This window comes from Perissodus microlepis, chromosome 7, assembly GCF_051167445.1.
Source record: "Perissodus microlepis isolate ML-2025 ecotype Zambia chromosome 7, ASM5116744v1, whole genome shotgun sequence".
Lineage (NCBI taxonomy): Eukaryota > Metazoa > Chordata > Actinopteri > Cichliformes > Cichlidae > Perissodus > Perissodus microlepis.
In genome coordinates, this window is record NC_140467.1 from 553,418 (window position 1) to 573,601 (window position 20,184).

The 20,184-nt window shown below is 43.8% G+C and overlaps 1 protein-coding gene across 1 annotated transcript in view; it reads right to left on the minus strand.

The window, feature by feature from the left end:
• The window catches only part of peds1a (plasmanylethanolamine desaturase 1a), a 44,634-nt gene extending 24,450 nt beyond the window's left edge, over positions 1 to 20,184 (minus strand). The window contains exon 1 of the mRNA XM_084932664.1: positions 19,633 to 20,184. Coding sequence (XP_084788790.1) covers positions 19,633 to 19,792 — 160 coding nt within the window. The 5' untranslated portion in view covers positions 19,793 to 20,184. The remainder of the gene's footprint in view (positions 1 to 19,632) is intronic.

Consider the following 20,184-nt stretch of genomic DNA (forward strand, 5'->3'; position numbering starts at 1 on the left):
AAATCGTTTTTGTTTTTTTTACATATATTTCTACTTGGAGAAATTTAAGAGGCTTATCCCTCAAAACTTTAAATACAAAAAAGTTGCAAAAAATAGTTTACAACAACAGGAAATTTATTTTGAGTGTCTTCATAGTTTTATTTTTGAGATACACCAATTTTTATACACTGCAGAAAAAATGAAAAAACAATCCTATGATGCAAATTTGTAAAGAAAACAGCATGTGATCAAAATAAACTATTTCCAGCAGTGCAATTTGAGTTCTAAGCATCCCAGAAACGACACAGAAAAGTATAAAGTCAAACATGACTTATAAAAACACCAGCATAGGCTTTTAAGGCCTACAAGTAAAAAACTAAATTTTCTGCGAAAATGACGTCACTTCCGGTTTCGGGCAGGTAATGGCGGACATGCGATCGTTCGCGCTGACGTCTGTTTCAATGTGGGAAGTGTTATGAACAGCTGATCGGATCGGCAAAGCGTGTTTCTGGAATATTATGTTTTTGTTGCTGCAAGTTCTTTTTATGCAATTTTTGCAAAGCTATATGTGGAAGGAAACTGACCGAGGACAAGCTGATGGCATAAGATGTAAGTACAACTCCTCCGGTTTCATATGCAAAAAAAATGATTGCGCTAGCTCACGCGGTTGCGGTTCTACAGGGTTTTAAAAATAGTTACGTGAAACGGAGCGTGCCGCTCCGACCGGCTTTAAAGGGTTAAGCGACTCTATATTTATGAACATCTCAAACTTTATGCTGCTTATGTGTGTTTCTGCTACAGGCTGGAAATGTTAATTAGGCTTTGTTTAAAAACAAATCTAATGTGGCTGAACTCTCGAGGTGGAACGTTCTCGTTGAAAGACGTGACAACAGAAAATACTCAGATTCAATACACGGAGCTCACGTTTAGAGGAGCATTACTGAATACACACTGTCGGTGTGTGAAGGAGCCAGGACCCTGTGCTGTGCATTTGTATTCATGTATAACATGTCATTATGTTTCCACTGCCAGTGACACATTCCCATGTTAAAGTGAGAAGAAAAAAAGCTTTCTGATACAGTTATGACCAATCAAGTGAGCACGCACAGCGAGGGACCGAAGCAAAGGCAGGAGCACAAAAAACACAAACAACGAGCGAGGCAGCCCCACTCGTGCTGAATAACCACCCACAGGGCCTCTGACAAAAAGGAGCTCGCACTTTCCCCACGTTAGCCTGACAGCGGCTCAAAGACCGAGTCGGAGCTGCCAGCGTACCTCGACCACGCCTTCACCCGCCGCCTCGCTCTGAGACAGAGCCCATTTACAAACACTCATTCGCTCTGATGTGGAGGCTGCCAACACATTAGGCACCCAATCACGGGGGTGATGACATACTGTATGGACGAGCGACACACACAGCTCTGCTGCTCTTTTCTCTCTCTCTCCGTCCCCTGGTTGGTTCTCAGAAGACCGTCTCCTAACAGGACTTGGGGAGAGGGAGAGAGAGACGTGGGTGGTAAAAGTGGGTCACATGCTCAGAGAGAAAGAGAATGAAGGGGGGAGACGGAGAGAGAGAGACTGGGGGAGAGTGACAGTAACATGGAAACATGGCTGGGTGAGCGAGGTAGAGTCACAAAGAAGGGGAGAGAGAGAGAGAAGGGGAGGTCGAATTCCCTCGTTCAGACGAGTGGATCCGTCACAGGCCTCCTTCCTTTCATCTGATCTCAGCGGACGGCAGAACCTGGGACACACACACACGTGCACACAGTAACAGCACACAACACAGGGAGCCAAGCAAACGCACACATTCACCCACACACACTCATCGGTACACACAAAACCAACATCAATGCAAAGTACACATCCACAGATGAAGAAACACGCAAAGACAATATGTATGTCTCACACACACACACACACACACACACACACAATATTGCCAGACAAACTTAATAAATCCATTACCCTGTAGATTCAACAGCAACAAAGAGGAACGTAGCAAATGAGATTCAGTAATGGCATACCGACACAATGCTGCGTGCACACACAGACACACACACAGACAAACAGATGCATATATGAGGCACAATAACACACACACACATTTAACCCACATGAGAGTCAGTGTAAGTAGGCCCTGCTCCAGCCTCGCTCCCTCATGGAGACAGAAAAAAAGGATGGACAGATCCCATCAAGTGTGTGTGTGTCTGTGTGTGTGCGCCATCCCCTCATCTCCTGGGTTTTCCTCTACCACCATATTCATCTGTAGCCCTCATAAGAATAATTACACACACACACACACGTGCGCACACACACGCCCGTAGCTCTTCTCCGGAAACACAGAATTCCCAGCTCCTCTCACGCGTTGGTCAAGGTCAATAGCAAAATCCTGCCTAGAAGGCTCGCCTAAAGCCACAGATGCACTGTGTGTGTTTGTGCAGAGTGTGTGTGTGCGTCTGAATTTGTGCTCACATCATTTATGTGAATGAGTAGTGTGCGCTAGCTTTGTCTGCAAGCCAAAAGTTACATTTGGCTTCAAAATGTACGAATAAAATGTAAACGTAGTAATCAGGAGGAATATTCCTGATGATAATATTGTTCCGACATATTTGCACAAATATTGATAAACTCTTACTATTCAGATCTACTCGTGAAATGAAGCTAAACAGAGAATTCATGGTAATACCACAACATCTTAAATGACTCTGCTGATGCTGGCACTGTAGCTTCTCCCTTCTGATTGGCTAAAACACGTGCACGCACTCTGATGCTAGTGAAACAGGTGGCATAAAAAGTACAAAGAGAAGGTAAACAAGGCAACGAACAGCAACAAAAAGGTGAATATCTTCTCACGATGCAAAAAGAACTCCTGTTTGGAACGAAGGTGGCGTGTGAGGACTTTTAAAGGGACATTAACTGCAATGAAGACGGCAGCCTGCAGGTCTGAGCGCCAGCTTCAGGCAAAAGCAGAGCAGGTGTACAGCTATGTGGAGAAGCTTCAGGTAAAAGCAGGAAGTAGAGCGCTCACACGTCTCTGTGTGTGTGTGTGTGTGTGTGAGTGTGGGAGAGAGAGAGAGCATGCTAAATGAAGGCACTCGCCATCAAGAGACTGAAGCGCAGAAGTATTCTCAATGTTTGAGTCCAGCTGACTGAAGAGGAGGAAAATCAGAAAATGATCAAATGTCTCTTCATCGAGTTCTGATGGACAGACTTCACTGACGCTCCAGTTGTCTAAGTAACCCTGTGAGGTATTATCTGCTCTCCAGTATGTCAACCAGTGCTGTGCTCTCATTGGTGGTCGCTTCAGTCCCTTTGTCTCAAAGTTCAGTTCAGTTTTACTTCTTTAGCACAACAGCAGTTGCCTGCAGGTGCTTTAGACTGCAGGTTAAAAACTGTACAATACACACAGAGAAAACCCAACAATCCAACAACAACCCTTTGAGCAAGCAACAGTGGGAAGGAAAAACTCCCTTTTAACAGGAAGAACCGGGCTCAGGGAGGGGCGGGGCCATCTGCAGATCTCCAGGCCAGAACACGCTTGTCGTCCTTCAGTGGGGCTTACTACGACTCCACTCCAACTTCACTTCAAGTAAAACACAGAGGGCTGTCAACTCCTAAAGCACCGCGAACAACAGATTTAATATGTTCGGTTTGTTTGGCCAAGTTTGAATCAGGTTCATTTCGATACGGCCAAATCACAACAACAGCTGCTGCAAGGTGCTTCGTACAGGAAGTACTGCACTGTGTTATACATCGCCACGTTACCACGCAGGTTTGTGGGAATAATGAGCCAAACGTTCAAATGAAGTTATCTGATGTTTGATTCAGATGCAGGACCCCGGAGTGAACTCACTCCTGAGCTGAGCGCGTTCCAGCAGTAAAGCTGGAAACTTTGGGAAAAATGGGATTTGTTTGGCTCCTTAGCAAAGAAGAACCATTCATGCATCAGCAGCCACAACACGCATGCAGCACAGTCATGGATAAACCTGCTCTGTGTGTGTGTGTGTGTGTGTGTGTGTGGGGGTGGGGGGGGGTTTATTGTGCGAGTCACAAATAGACAACAGCAGCAGACCCATGTTACAGTTTCACTACGGTTCACTGTCGCTATGTTAGATCGTTAGCAATGCAGCAGTGAACAGCTTCGACTCTCTATGTTGGAAGTCCGACTTGAGGGAGAATTCCAGGTGAAAATTCCAACTTCAGATGGCTGTACCAGGAGCCAAATGGTTATATTATATTAAACAGTGAGGACAATCAGAATCGTGTTTATTGGCCATGTATGTGCACAGACACATACATGGAATTTGGTTCCAGTAGATGGTGACTCTCAAGTACAGCAATGTATATCTCAACAATGTAAGCAACACAATTCACCCACACACACACACACACACACACACGTGTGGATATATACAGCTGCGCATGCATACACATGCATACACAAGCTGTGTAAACCAACCATAAATAACCAATCAAACGATTTAATCTGTTCTATTTCAAGTGGCTAAACTGTTGCTGAAGGATGTGCTAATTAACAATCACAGAATTTTCCTTCAACTTTTTGGTTTTCCAACAATTTAAAAAGCTGCTGTGTCTTTATTCATAGCACAGCCCTTTTATATTTTTATATGTATGTTTGTTGGAAATTGCTTGAATGTGCTCGACTAGACCAAAGTGACCTTTACCCACCAAATTCTACTCAGTTTATCCTTCAGCCCTCTTCGGTTGCACATATGAAGAGATTTCCTTCAGATTTACAGCAGCTTGACGGCATACTGCCTCACCATTATTAAGGAAACAAACCAGTGTGGCACTAATGCAGTCAGACACAAACAGAGACGGAGCATCATCCACATACACTTCTCAAAACCCAGAATCATTACTGTCGACCAAAAACATCTGACCTCGAGTCAATCTGCTGAATATTCTCATATAACATCAGTAAAACTAAAATAAACAGCTGTGTGACAGACAAATAGCAGTATATTCTTCTTCTTAGTTGGAAATGTGATGAAAGAAAATGTGATTAAATCCGTTTTCAGATAAAGCGATGGAGACGTGAAAAAGTACATCTGCACCTGTAATCTAAATACACCTGAAGATGTAAATATACAGCATATAAATACATTTTGCATATTTTAATTATTGTTTTGACACCTCGACCGACAGCATTAATCACAAACACACATATTACTTCTTTTAGTAAATTACAACAGTAAATTTCACCTGTGAGGAAAAAGAAAAAAAGTATCATCTCTCCTTCTCTTTATTAATAATCCAGGGCAAAAAAAGCATCGGGCCGAGTTAATGTTCTGATTGTGCTGACTCTGCGATAACGGTCCTCTGCAGCTCGCAGCAGCCACACAGACGCTGAGGTCACGATCACACGCAGAGGTTAAAGCCAAGCACAGTCTGCGTGTTCCTCTGGGCTCGACACACGTGCTCCAAAGGTTTGTGACCCCTGACCTTTACAGCCCTGGGGTCAATAGTTCAGGGAGTCAGGCAGTGTGTGTGTGTGTGTGTGTGTGTGTGTGTGTGCTGCCACATATAAGAAGAGAGAGAACTCACAGAAGCTCATCTTTAAGACAACAATCAGTCCGATTTTACAGGTGAGAGTGTCGCTCATGTCACTCAGGTGTGGCGTTCTCCACGACGGGACTCAGCTGGACTAGATGGAAGTCGACGGCGCTCCGTTCCTGGGGCTGACCACAACTATGCATTTCCACAGCAGCCATAATTTTTCCTGCAATCATGACCCTGGGTGTGCACACACGGATGTTTCTTAACCTCCTAAGACCCGAACTCTTCCACGACATGCATTTTTAATTTCTCTTTGATATTTGAGCTGATTGGGACCCGATGAATGTAAAAACAAAGAATCACCAGATTTTATTTTTTTTTACCCAATTTTTGTTCCTAAGAAAAATGAGAGCAACGTATGAGGATATTCGTTTAAAATTTTGATGAAACGGAGACAGTATAACGTCCTCGTGAGTGGATATCAGGCCCTTGTAGAGCAAAGTTTAGTATTTTGGTCTAGACAACCCAAAATGTGATGTCCACAGATGTGGACACCAGGTCCCAGGAGGTTAATTAAGACTAGTTTTATTTTTCCAAGTCAGCTAACATGTTTTGGTCTTGTGCTCTTATTTCACAATATCATGATTATAAGGAAAAGCTTTGTAACTGGGCACATGAACTCATATATATCAGAGCCTAATGTTCCTGTGAATGTACTGACATCATGCCAGTGTGATGATAACAGGAACACTAAAACTGCATACAGTACATCTGGTAATCAGACTAAACAGCGTTGGCCTACTGTAAACGTTCACATCAGACTCTGTGAGGACCGACTCGTTTCTGAGGCCTCAGATGACAATTCAAGGAAGTGAACCTTTATTTCTGGCACTGTAGGTCACCAAACGACGCAGACCTTACGATAAGTCTGAGTTTAAATGTGCACCACAGAAAGAAATTAAGCCAAATGCAATGGGTGAAGGCAAAAAAATAGATCACATTAGCATAGCAACATGACTGACTAAGGTCATTAACAATAAAAATATTGTTGTTGTTTTTTTTTTAAATCAATGTGAACTAGAATCAAAACATCCATAACTAATTACAAATGATTTTGACCGTCCTACATTATTGAAACAGATACAGCAACGAGTCTGATTTTGTTGAAACACTCAGTTTGTGGCTGCCTCGTCATTGTTGTTTGTTAACATCCAGCCGCTCGCTGGGAAAGAAGAAGTGCATTTACTCATAATGCCTGTTCAGGTGCACAGCAGGCTTCAGGTAAAGTCCTTTTAGATCAATCTGCAACCCTCAACTGAAAATCCATCGTTCTATTCGCAGGCAGGAAGCTGTGACTCGTGAAAGCTTCAGTTATACATGTGTCAGGATTTTGTAGCTCACCTGCTCACGCAGGTGGGACTTGTGATAAATAATTTAGTTATTAAGCATGTAAACATGGCTCTTTGTGTTTATTCTTTCACGGAGGTGGGTAGTAACGAGTTACTCAAGTAAATGTAAGTTTTTTTGTAAGTTTTGCGACTCGTTACTTTTTTAAAAAATAATTAGTTTAACACATTAGATAACATGCCGCCGGTGGAGTTTCCGGTAACTTTTTTACCAATCAGATGTGGCCATGCAGTCACATGACCAGTTTGAACCTGTGGCGGGCAGAGCGGCCCAAGCGTTTCAAAGTAGCGACACATGGAAAGAAGAAACATGAAAACAGGGCAGAGCCAGTCGTCTACGCTAGAGCTGAAGAGGATGAACAGCCTTGGCCTCACATACAAAGGATGTTTCGCTTAAAAGCAGCACAAAAGAACAGCTATGTCGTCAGTGTCGGTGTCTTCAGTGAGAGCCAAAACAACAACTTTTCAGCGTGAAACAACTCAGCTCGTGTAACCTGAGGAAACAGTAAGTTTTCTCTAAATATCTTTTAGCTGTGGTTAGCTGGATGTCAGACTTATGTTACAGACGCTGTATCGAGCTCGAGCTGCGAGTCATATTTTGGGCGCTACGTTGTAGTGAGATATTTTTGTGGGTGTTTTGTGCAGCTTCAGCTGTCCTTTAACTGCTCGCTGGTTAGCTAGCGTGAGCTATAAGCTAACAGCTAGCCTGGTTAATGACGCTAGAGTTCCACGCACATGTAAACAGCTCGTCTCTACTGCTTTAACTGTTAAAACAGAAGGCAATACTGCGGCTGACAGGGTTTATTATGTGAAACAGCAGCTTGTTTAGTTTAAACAGTCTGCGTTAAGCTGGGCAAACACTGATTTTTTTCAGTCCCATTATTCAGCTCCTGCTCAAACTGTACAATTAAATCGCAGGGATTAGAAGTTCATAGGTCACGATGCAGGTCTCACACTATACGGCCTGATGCTCTGATGGAGGCGAAACTCGGGCCGATCCCTAAAACGGTTGCGCGACTGAAAAATCGGCTCAAAATGGGCCAAAAATCGCACAGTGTATGGCCAGCTTTTGGAGGCTAGCTCCATCCAACTCCCTCCCCTGTGGTTGGAAGGGGCGTGTTTCATCTTTTTGCAGACGGAGGTGTTTGCCTTCTCAGGACAGCCATGGAGAGATTAGAGGCTACATCGCAGCTCCAGTCACGGCTTCCATCAATGTCGTCTTTTCTTTAAAAAACGAAAATAAAATAAATACATAATTATAATAAAGGTCAATCAAATGGACCAAAAAAAAAAGTTGTCTTTTCCCAGAGTAACAGTCAAACAGGAGGATCTGTTGGTTAGCACTGCTTAGCCTTGCACGCATTCTTATTTTGAACTTAATCTGGAATTCATTGCAAACTGTTTGTGCGGGATATGAATGACAAGATTTTGTTTTTCTACAAGAGTTAGTAAAAAACATCTCCAGTGTGATCAAATCTTCTTGCCAAACATCTGCAGCTTTGCAGTGTATACAGCACTATAATGACCAGAGCTAATTCTTTTGAAAACCTTACATCTTTCCACAGGTCTCCACTTCATCAGACATCACCTAGACACAGAGCTGGATGAGGCCAGCGCAAACAGCAGCCTAACCGACGAAGATGATGGATCCATGGGGTCAGGAAAGCCAGAAGCAGGGGAGCTGGAGAGGTACCTTTCATGTCCATTCACTGGAGGTGTGGATCTATTGCATGGCGTTCCTCACATCAAGAAGCTGTCGATCAAAGTCAACACAGCTCTTCCTGCATCTGGAGCTTGTGAAGGACTTCTCAGTCATGCAGGACTCCTGTTCACTGCTAAACAGTTACAGCTTCACAGCAAGAACCTTGAGAGCAGACTGCTGCTGAAGCTTAACCATCACCTCACTGAGTGAAGAAAGGGCACATTTTTGCTAAATATGCAGAAATGGATGCACACCCATACAACTTATGGTAAACTGAGCTGCCTTGTATGAACATATGTTGAAGATGCCTCGTTCTGTTTTCTCTGAGGCTGCTGTGCCATTTGGAGCAAAGATGAATATAAAGTTTACAGCATATCTTGTCACTGGAAATTGTTTGTACTGTTTATATGTTTATATTATTTACTGTAGGTATTGGTGAAAAAATCTTTGTTGTGAAAAACTGAAATCTGGAAATTAGAATTGTTGTGCCTTATTTTGTTGATGTTTTTATATATATTCCTGTTGAAAATACAGGGAGTGCAGAATTATTAGGCAAATGAGTATTTTGTCCACATCATCCTCTTCATGCATGTTGTCTTACTCCAAGCTGTATAGGCTCGAAAGCCTACTACCAATTAAGCATATTAGGTGATGTGCATCTCTGTAATGAGAAGGGGTGTGGTCTAATGACATCAACACCCCATATCAGGTGTGCAGAATTATTAGGCAACGTCCTTTCCTTTGGCAAAATGGGTCAAAAGAAGGACTTGACAGGCTCAGAAAAGTCAAAAATAGTGAGATATCTTGCAGAGGGATGCAGCAGTCTCAAAATTGCAAAGCTTCTGAAGCGTGATCATCGAACAATCAAGCGTTTCATTCAAAATAGTCAACAGGGTCGCAAGAAGCGTGTGGAAAAACCAAGGCACAAAATAACTGCCCATGAACTGAGAAAAGTCAAGCGTGCAGCTGCCAAGATGCCACTTGCCACCAGTTTGGCCATATTTCAGAGCTGCAACATCACTGGAGTGCCCAAAAGCACAAGGTGTGCAATACTCAGAGACATGGCCAAGGTAAGAAAGGCTGAAAGACGACCACCACTGAACAAGACACACAAGCTGAAACGTCAAGACTGGGCCAAGAAATATCTCAAGACTGATTTTTCTAAGGTTTTATGGACTGATGAAATGAGAGTGAGTCTTGATGGGCCAGATGGATGGGCCCGTGGCTGGATTGGTAAAGGGCAGAGAGCTCCAGTCCGACTCAGACGCCAGCAAGGTGGAGGTGGAGTACTGGTTTGGGCTGGTATCATCAAAGATGAGCTTGTGGGGCCTTTTGGGGTTGAGGATGGAGTCAAGCTCAACTCCCAGTCCTACTGCCAGTTTCTGGAAGACACCTTCTTCAAGCAGTGGTACAGGAAGAAGTCTGCATCCTTCAAGAAAAACATGATTTTCATGCAGGACAATGCTCCATCACACGCGTCCAAGTACTCCACAGCGTGGCTGGCAAGAAAGGGTATAAAAGAAGAAAAACTAATGACATGGCCTCCTTGTTCACCTGATCTGAACCCCATTGAGAACCTGTGGTCCATCATCAAATGTGAGATTTACAAGGAGGGAAAACAGTACACCTCTCTGAACAGTGTCTGGGAGGCTGTGGTTGCTGCTGCACGCAATGTTGATGGTGAACAGATCAAAACACTGACAGAATCCATGGATGGCAGGCTTTTGAGTGTCCTTGCAAAGAAAGGTGGCTATATTGGTCGCTGATTTGTTTTTGTTTTGTTTTTGAATGTGGAGATGTTATATTGGTTTCACTGGTAAAAATAAATAATTGAAATGGGTATATATTTGTTTTTTGTTAAGTTGCCTAATAATTATGCACAGTAATAGTCACCTGCACACACAGATATCCCCCCTAAAATAGCTAAAACTAAAAACAAACTAAAAACTACTTCCAAAAACATTCAGCTTTGATATTAATGAGTTTTTTGGGTTCATTGAGAACATGGTTGTTGTTCAATAATAAAATTATTCCTCAAAAATACAACTTGCCTAATAATTCTGCACTCCCTGTACTAAAATTTGTATATTTATTTTTGTTTGTCTGATAACATTTATAAAATAAATCGGACATTTCAAACAGTTACTCGCTACTTGAGTAGTCTTTTTGCCAAGTACTTTTTTTACTCGAGAACTTTTTTGAAGACTACTTTTCACTTTTACTTGAGTAATAATATTTTAAAGTAATGCTACTCTTACTTGAGTACAATTTCTGGATACTCGACCCACCTCTGTTCTTTCAGCACTGCTCACAGGTTCAAATATTGCCGGCGATTAGTTCGTGCACACATAAGTGCATGTTTGTGTTTAATGGGAGCAGGGTGGCAGATGAGCTGGATGAGGCTGAAGATCACTCAAACCCACGGACACTAGAGCCTCCGGGGTAACTCGAGACCACACACGCGCACGCACGTCAGTCTTCCACTGTACTCGATAGAAACGCGTGATACGTGGAAGTCGATGATACATTTAAAAAGGGGGAGCGGAGAGGAGAGGAGCAGCAGACCGTGACACTTCAGACATACGGCAGGGCCGAGGAGAGACGAGGGGATGAATGAGAGAAACGGAGAGATGCAGAAACAGAGGCACAGGGAGACATATCCAGCTGTTTGTCCATCCTCGCTTTGCTGTAATGAGCCCATGTTTGGCTCTATGGAGCATTGCCAACGCCTCATCAAACTTCTCCAAACTCTAACAAGCCAAACTACTATTTAGATTTACCTCCTACGGACGCTGAACCGAACCCAAACAACTAAGCACATAACAGCGTGACGCTCCCTTAAATGGACACTTTGACATTTTGAATTTTAGCTGTTTATTTTTCTTTAAACAGACACTTGTCAGCATGTGGGGGAACATTTTTGCTTTTAAGTTTTCATAAAATGGCTCGGCAGCATTGTTAGCTTCGCTGAGCATATCTTCCACTTGCCGCCTGCTGTGCCCTTTGGCTGAAATGAGGGAAAGCTTCTAAGTCATTTAGAGATTCACCTGGTGAAGAAGCAAATGCGCACACACATAACCGTGCTCTTATTACAGCCAGGAAGCCACCGGCCTCTAGTTTTAACCCCAAAAACCACATTTTCCTCTGGGAAAGGCCATTAGAGTTTATGTGTCTGACAGCTGCCCCTGCGCTTCACAAACAGCGACGCTCGGCCAAACTGAGGAAAGAGCAGCAACAAACACCCAGAACCTAAAATGCACTCTTTCATTTCATTTCAAACATTTCTCAGCAACGCTAAAAATTCATTTTAGGTGAAAAGATTATTTGAAATGTTGAATTAAAAAACTAAATCTGCGATAAGCCAGAAGCCATCATCCACGCCATAAAGCTAGCTATCCTCATCCCTGCCATCTAAAAAAATAAAAACTTGTCCCGTTCTTCTTTCTCTTTACGACAGCGGCCCCCAACCCCCGGGCCACGGACCGGTACTGGGCCGTGAGAGTTGAGGCTCAGGTGCGAAATTTATGGTTTTCAGGGTTTTATCGTCTTTCCCCATGTTGTAGTTGTGCGTCTTATTTTGAAAGAACTATTTACGCGTCACCATAGCGACCATAGAGCATTAAGGGGAAGAGAGGAGGATGTTACTCTCAATGTTGTTGGCGCATTTCAGGAGGACACTGCTAATAAAGTTACACAATTACACAGTGAATTCAGTGAGTTTGATATTATATTTACTAAATCCCACAGTTTTTGTCTCGGTCGGATCATTTTATTTTGTTGTATTTATCCGTCACACCTTAACCTCCTAGGCCCTTTTGCTCTACAAGGGCCTGATATCCACCTACAAGTAGGGATGGGTATCGTTTAGGTTTTATCCGATACCAGCACCAAACCGGTACTTTTGAAACGGTGCCGGTGCTTAAACGGTGCTCAAACTGGTGCTTAAAGAATGGAGAACACAAACTTTGTCCAAAAATCTCATGTTCAGCTGTTTTTTGTAAAAAGATAACAATGTTAGCCTTTATATGGTATATATATAGTATCACTCTATCAAACAAGAAGACAGCCGCATGTAGCTATGATGATGTTTGCTAGTTCACCTTACATGCATTAATGTAATAACGTGGTTAGCCTACTCAACGTAAATTACACACGAACAACATTAAGCTACTCACGCAGAGAAGCTGCTGCATCATCATCCTCATCATTTCTGCTACACTGGCAGGGCTAGGGGCCAGGACTCTCCTCTTCGGGTTCTTGGGGGATGTTGCTAACTCCGGGTCGATAACAGGCACCACACCCGCAGTAGATGTGCTCGGTGTGAGGTCTCGCAGCAAGCTATCAAATACGGCGCATTTCTCGGCTTTTAACAAAACACTATGCGTCGCCAGGTGTTTCATCAGATTCGAGGTGTTACCTCCTTTGACAGTATCACAGTATCAGCTTAAAGCACTTGTTGCAGGCTGCTGAGTTTGCATATTTTGCTGTGAAGTACAGCCAGACTTTTGACCGCTTCGCCTTGGGCATTTTTAATCTGTAGCTCTGCTCTAAAAGAACGTACGTACCTGGACCCGCCTACTATCCTCGGAAACGTAAAATGATTGGCTAGAATCTAAAGTGTATCACAGCTCAGGAAAAAAAAGCACCGAAATAAAGCACCGAAATGTGCGCTGCGTTTCGGTCTGGTTACTACCGTTTATGTCAGAACCGGTGCCATGGCACCGGATACCGGTACCCATCCCTACTTACGAGGACATTATACTGCTACAGTTCTATCAAAATTTTAAACGAATATCCTCATATGTGGCTCTTATTTTTCTTAAAAACAAAAATAAGGTAAAAAAATAAAAAATAAAAATCTGGTAATTCTTTGTTTTTACATTCATCGGGCCCCAATATGCCCCCATATCAAAGAGAAATTAGAAATGCATGCCGTGGAAGAGCTCGGGTCTTGGGAGGTTAAAGGCCAATCCGTGAAAATATTGTCTGACATTGAACCGGTCCGTGGCCCAAAAAAGGTTGGGGACCGCTGCATTACGATACATTTACAAGTCGCAACGAGAAAGCGAGCTTTACCCACGGACGCTTTTACTGAATGTCGTTATGTCAAAATCAAGCGACAAGCTTTACGACAGGACCTCAGAAAAAACAGAGACCAGATTTGGGCATCGACACGTCAAAACTTATTTTTGAAAATATGTCTTTCAGGCTTTTAAGGTAAAATACCCCAAAAATACACAAAAGCCAAACACGATGGGATTCAGAGGAGGCACCTGGGAATTCAACTGCCAACCCAACAACAGATCATATATAACTACAAAACCTTGAATAATTGTTTTATTTGAAAAGCTGAATAATATTTACATTAAACACTCATTACACTCTCAACAGTCAAAGCAGCTAATTCAGCTAAGTCTGATACCTGACCTTGTCCTTACTACAGTCCAGGACAGGTTTAGTGTTGGGCTGGGCAGATGTGAAAGCCTGTGTCCATAAAACCATAATTGTCTGCATGCTAACCTTTGGTGTGAGGAACAAGCCTTACAAAAGGGCCTGGGTCACATCTTTGAAGGTTATGGTGGCTTTTTATTGTTTGCCTGACCTCCTTCCCTCAAGTATAAATAATAATAAACTTTACTGCTGAGTAACACTGTGTAACAGACCTATCTGAAGTTCAACAGCAGCTTGTGTTGTCATAATACTACCCATATTTAAGCCTTGTGTGCTATTTCTACCCAAAGTCAGTGTGCTAACTAAGCTCCGCTGTCCCTAAGTGAGAGGGGATAAAGTGTCAGGACCCCAAAAGCATGTGTGATCCTCTTAACCATCAATCAGTGCTACACTCAACAACAACCACAGGCCAGTAAACACGGCCAGGTTCTCGATCAACATCATCCCTCCTACATCAGTGTCACCAAAATGTTATTACCGAACCGATTTTATGTGCTACACAGCGCTCAAAAATCTGCCAAAAAATGTTTCAGTGCGACTTTGCTGAGCTACGAAGCCGCACCGCTCGATGGACTGTCGGAGCATTACGGCATCGTAGGCAGGAGCCTCGCGGAGTGATACGTACTGTGCTTCAACATAATGTTACCGTATTGTGTGTGTATGACCTCTTTTTAAGTTGTGTGGATATTATACATGGTTATGCTGAGGATGTGTCGGCCAGTTTCCACTGGAAATGCCTTTTGGTTAAACTGTCAGCGAGGAATTTGCATTGCACTAATAAAGTTGTGGAGTTGTAAAGTATTTTTTCTCGTGTCAATTATATCGTCAGTTATATCGTTATCGCAAATTTTCAAATATATATGGTGATAAATTTTTTTGCCATACTGCCCTGCCCTTGTGTCCACTCCAGGTCAGGAAGAAGCTGCTGCTCCGAGTGGAGGAGTTTGGGTGGGAGTTTAGTCCAGAAGGGGAAGGACTGGGGCAGCGATGCTGAAGACAGAGCTGTGTAGAGCTGTCAGCTTACCTGTCCTACCCTCACCTATGAGCACCAGCTTTGGCTGCTGACCAAAAGAGATCTATCTATCTATATATATATATATATATAGTTAGTAAACATGGCAGTCACACAATCATGTCAATTGTTGCTCGTCCACTGGAGCTGTGATTTCTGAATCACACATCCACACAAACAAAAACCCAATTCTGGTCAAACATCTCTCGTACCTCACGCGATCCATTTCTTTCCTAAATACCTTAAATAATCTCTCGTGTGTGAGTGGCTGTGTGCAGGTAAACCCATCTGGTTACATTAATGTGTAATGTTTGTGTTGCCTGGCAACAGCAGGAAAGAAAAACCCAAATATCAGAGCTGAGACGTTATCTCACTAATGTAATTGCATTGAATAACAGATCCAATTCCACTAATGGGGAAGGTGACTCTGTTACTCACAGTGACTAAAAATAGGACGCCTGGTGTCCCCAGGTTCCAGTAAAGTCAGGGGTGATGGCTGATTTTAAATGAAAAGGAACGTTTTAATAAATCTTGAGGAGCCTTTTCAGCGAGTTGCTCTGGGGCACAAACACGACAGGATTGCAAATATGAACCAAATTTACGTCACCAGGTATGTTACATGTGGAGATAGCGGTGCAAACCTTTTTTTCTCTGATCATCATTCCTTTTTTTAGAAATTGTCAACAAGTTGCCAGCTTAGCTCGACCAGAGGCAATTAAAATGCTCAGTGAAGTGAGACGCAGGGCAGATGGTCAGGCAAAAAGTGGCACAAGCCAGCTTGATGCACAACTGGTAACACAGGTTGTCTTTGCTTAGGTCTGAGCCCCAGCTCGTGCCAAAAGCAACGCATGTCCGCTGATGAAATAGCTCAATTTATCTTGTGCCTTAAATTGTTGCCATCCATTTCACCAATCAATAAACCACAAAACGTGGAAGTGTTGAGGAGGCTCAACGTCCCACTGTGAAAACCTGGATTTAATTATTTCCATAAGACACATTGAACTACAATGAGCTACGTATTGATTGATGGGTTTTTAATGAAAGAAACAAATGCAGGAGGAGGGAAAATATTCAGGAAAACCACATCATATAAGAGCTGATGTCACAGGAGCTACACCTTGTTGTGATGGAGGTGTTTGTAGCCTGTCCCAACAGCGGTCCTGGGATCTTCTCCCACAGGGTTCAGACTGCTCCTTGGTTTTATCCTGCCAGGCCGTTTTCTTTCCAGGTGCCTAATCAGACTTACCCGTCCTATAAGACAGCGGTCCCCAACCTTTTTTGCGCCACGGACCGGTTTATGCCCGACAATATTTTCATGGACTGGCCTTTAAGGTGTCGCGGATAAATACGACAAAATACAACTAGTACTGGTACCGAAAAAAAGAAAATTTATTCATAACACGTGAAAAGACCCAGGAAAACCGAGTAAACGATAACAAAATAATGCTGAAAACCGATAAAAACCCTGAAAACTATACATTTCACACCTGAGCCTCAAATCTCGTGGCCCGGTACCAAACGACTCACGGACCGGTACCGGTCCGAGGCCCGGGGACCGCTGCTATAAGACATACGGTGAATTTAACCTCCTAGGACCTGCGTCCACATATGTGGACATCACAATTTGGGTTATTTAGACCAAAATACTCAATTTTGCTCTACAAGGGCCTGATATCCACTTAGGAGGACATTATGCTGCTACTGTTCTATCAAAATTTTAAACGAATATCCTCATATGTGGATCTCATTTTTCTTAGAAACAAAAATAAGGTAAAAAAATAAATCTGGTAATTCTTTGTTTTTACATTCATCAGGTCCCAATCAGCCCAAATATCAAAGAGAGATTAAAAATGTTGCTGTGGAAGAGTTCGGGTCTCAGGAGGTTAAACTAGCGGGCAACAAAGACAACCAGCCACACTCTGGGCCGAGGACTAGACTGGAGGATTACTCCTGCAGACTCTGTCACACACATCGATTTTGTCCTCGAACTGAACACCTGAAGGCAACAACTTCACTAGACTGTAAAAACTTTACTCATTAATCCTGTGGCAGTAAGGGCTTCGTCCCCACGACTGTGCCGTATCACACTGTCCACAGCACACGGGCATACATATTCACATGGTATAAAAACATCATATCACGATGTCATTGCTATACCATCGCCATGCTTTCCTGTTTCCACAGCAAGGAGACGAGCCCTGCATGGCCTCAGCCTCTGATGAAGATTTCATACGTAATAAGGGAGCTACTTCAATAACAGAGCCCAGCACTTCTGCTCCAGTTACAGGCCATGTGTAACCGAAGCAGTGCTCAGCTGTACTCCATGTGACAGGAAGAGCAAACTGTGGAGCGACTGATGCAGTTATATGATTGAAAAGCAGGGCTTTAAATGGCCAAAAGGCCAAGTTACTTTAGTCGCTGTTAAATTAATGTGTTAAGCAATTCTTCTACATGGTTTATTGAAAGGTTTTAGGGACAGCACTACCTGGGCTGCTTTTGTGCGTTCGACCTATGCTGTGTTACTCCTATTGCCATGACAGGAGTCCATCGAAAAAGAAGGATGGAGAACGCCTATCGTTTACGTACCCTGATAAAGGCTGCGCCCGTTCAGTGGCTTTTTCTATATCATCACAAATCATTATCACAAATGTTCTTGAAAGGCTACATCGCCCTCCCTTACTCCGCCCTGATAGCTGACTGTAAGGTTTCTGGAGCCCTTTGAACACAAGTACTTTACAAGAGTTGGAGAAAGAGCTGTGAGTACAGCGGCTTCTTCCCCCTCCTGTTTAAACATGACGACTATTAGAAACACGTTTGCTTAAAGGGAGGGTAAAGGAGCAAAAGTGCTGAAGTGAATTAAATGATTAAGTATAAGATAAGTCCCCTTTGATTCAGGCCAAAACATGACGCCGTGTTGACGATGGTTACGCCTTTTAACGCTTCCATCCAGGCGTCAGCTCGTCCCTTCTTCTAAAATATTTTTCACCTTTAGCAAAACAGAAACACACAGAATGGGTTTGAAGGCCTGCATCACCACTCAGGCTGCACAATGTGTAATGTTGATAATACGTTTTTTCATCACAATCCACTGATTTTAGTGACAAAAATGTTTTACTGTCACACAAACATAGCCCTACGTTTTCCATGTAGTGGGACACACCTGCTGATGCACAGATCTCTGCAGTAAAATAAATCAGTGCTCTACAAATAATGAATTTATCCATCTACTAAAAGCAGGAGATAAAGTTTTGCACCCCGCTCATTGTACCTGCATGATGCATGTGAGTAAGTAGGAACGTTTGACGGCCTTCTCTTTTTCCCAGTGTTTTGTGTACAGTGAAGTATTCCCACTCCTGTGTCCATTTTCCAGAAGTCTTCATCCCTCACCGTGTTTGCTGGACACTTATCGTTGGCCAGAGGGAATGCAGCTGCTTTGGTGATTTCAGTGCATCTGTGTGAGCTGGATGGACGTGCTGACGAGCTGCACTGGCTGATGTTGGACTTTTCACATTAGCAACCACTGCAGTGTTTTTCTTGGCTTTAATGCATTTGTTGTACTGCAGTCAGTGGTGTGTAACTTAGTCGTGTTGCTTTGCAGACCCACAGCAATCTTTGCACATTATTTCATCTTGGTTGGTCACTTCCCATAAATCCAAAGTATTTCCAAACAACGGATGGCGATCTGCTTCGAGTTCCAAGTTCTTCACCTTTAGCTGTGATTTTTGTTTCGATGCTCTGTTGCGTATCCGTCTTATCTAGTCGCCATCCAGGAAACTTTAAGCTTTCATTGACACACGTCATTCGATCATGTTCGTTTAGTTGTGGGAAGCCTAAATGGTGACTGAGATTGTCCTAAAACTACCAGAACTGCCCTACAGCTGGGAAATTGGGATTGTTTGATCACTCTTCACTTACATGTACAAGCTTGTAATCATGGGGCAAGAAATGATGTGAGACAGACGGGAGGTCGGTCACTGACACCCACCTATCCGTGCAGGACATTTCACTTTGAAAGCATGGATAGGAACATACTCCCTGACTGAGTGGGCCTTCAGTAAGAAAATGTTGAAGTCTGAGGTTTGTTAACATGCATAAATGTCTCTGAGCGGATCAGCGTGTGCACCACCACGAGCTTAACAGAGGCCTGAGACAGAGGTACACCTGCCCCTCTCCTGGGCTTCTGGAATCAAAGGTTGGCTTCCCTGCAACATATCTGAGTGAGACTGCTGACTGAGTGTCCTCCAGCAGACTTCAACCATGTGAGCATGGTGGGGGGGTCAGTCAGCTGAAACCTGTGCCCACCACCCCCACCTTTAGACATTAGGCCTTCACAGTATGTTAATGCAATAATTCACTGTCTGCTGCACAGTCTTTGTAGTGATTACATACCGCTGTTAAGTTTGTTAACGGGACTGCCATCAAAATAGTGACCTCACCACCATCATCATCCCCGCGTCTGTCAGCTCTGATGTCGCACTGTGGGCTGTTAGGCCTCCGCTGATGCACCCAGACAGTAAGTCACACCAGCACTAACACCACGAGGACGATAACGACGCTTTTACCTGGCGAGTACAGCCGTGCTAGCTGTCGGGCCCCGGCGTGCTGCGGTCCCCAGCGAGGCGCCGCGCTGCGTGCAGCCGCCCCATGCTCGTTGCCGTTCGGATCCTCCTCCGCCATGGACCGGTGCCTGATGTCGGTCTCGGAGAGTAGCGACGCCGCCATGACTCTCCCCGCTTTGGGCTTTCAGCTACAAGACATCCACCGTGGAGCTGTCCCGGGCGATAGTGTCACGGCCTCCGGCTGTCGCGGCGACCGAGCGGAGGAGGTAGGCTCAACCAATCGATGCTAGCTGGGATGTTACCGGAGCAGCCTCGTGCCACCCGGAAATACACACACGGACCTATTTCACGGGGCTGTACCCGCCTGCTGTGAATGTGCACCAAACGACAACCAGACGGTTAAATGTACCGCGGTCTAGTTCCAAGTGTTCTGATAAACAAACTTTATTTGTGCCTCCGCTGAAAAAAACAGGTCCTCAGAGTTCACCGAGCTGTCGTCAGCGTTAGGGACCGTCTGCGTTTGGCAGCGACGTCACAAAGTGAAAGTACGATCCG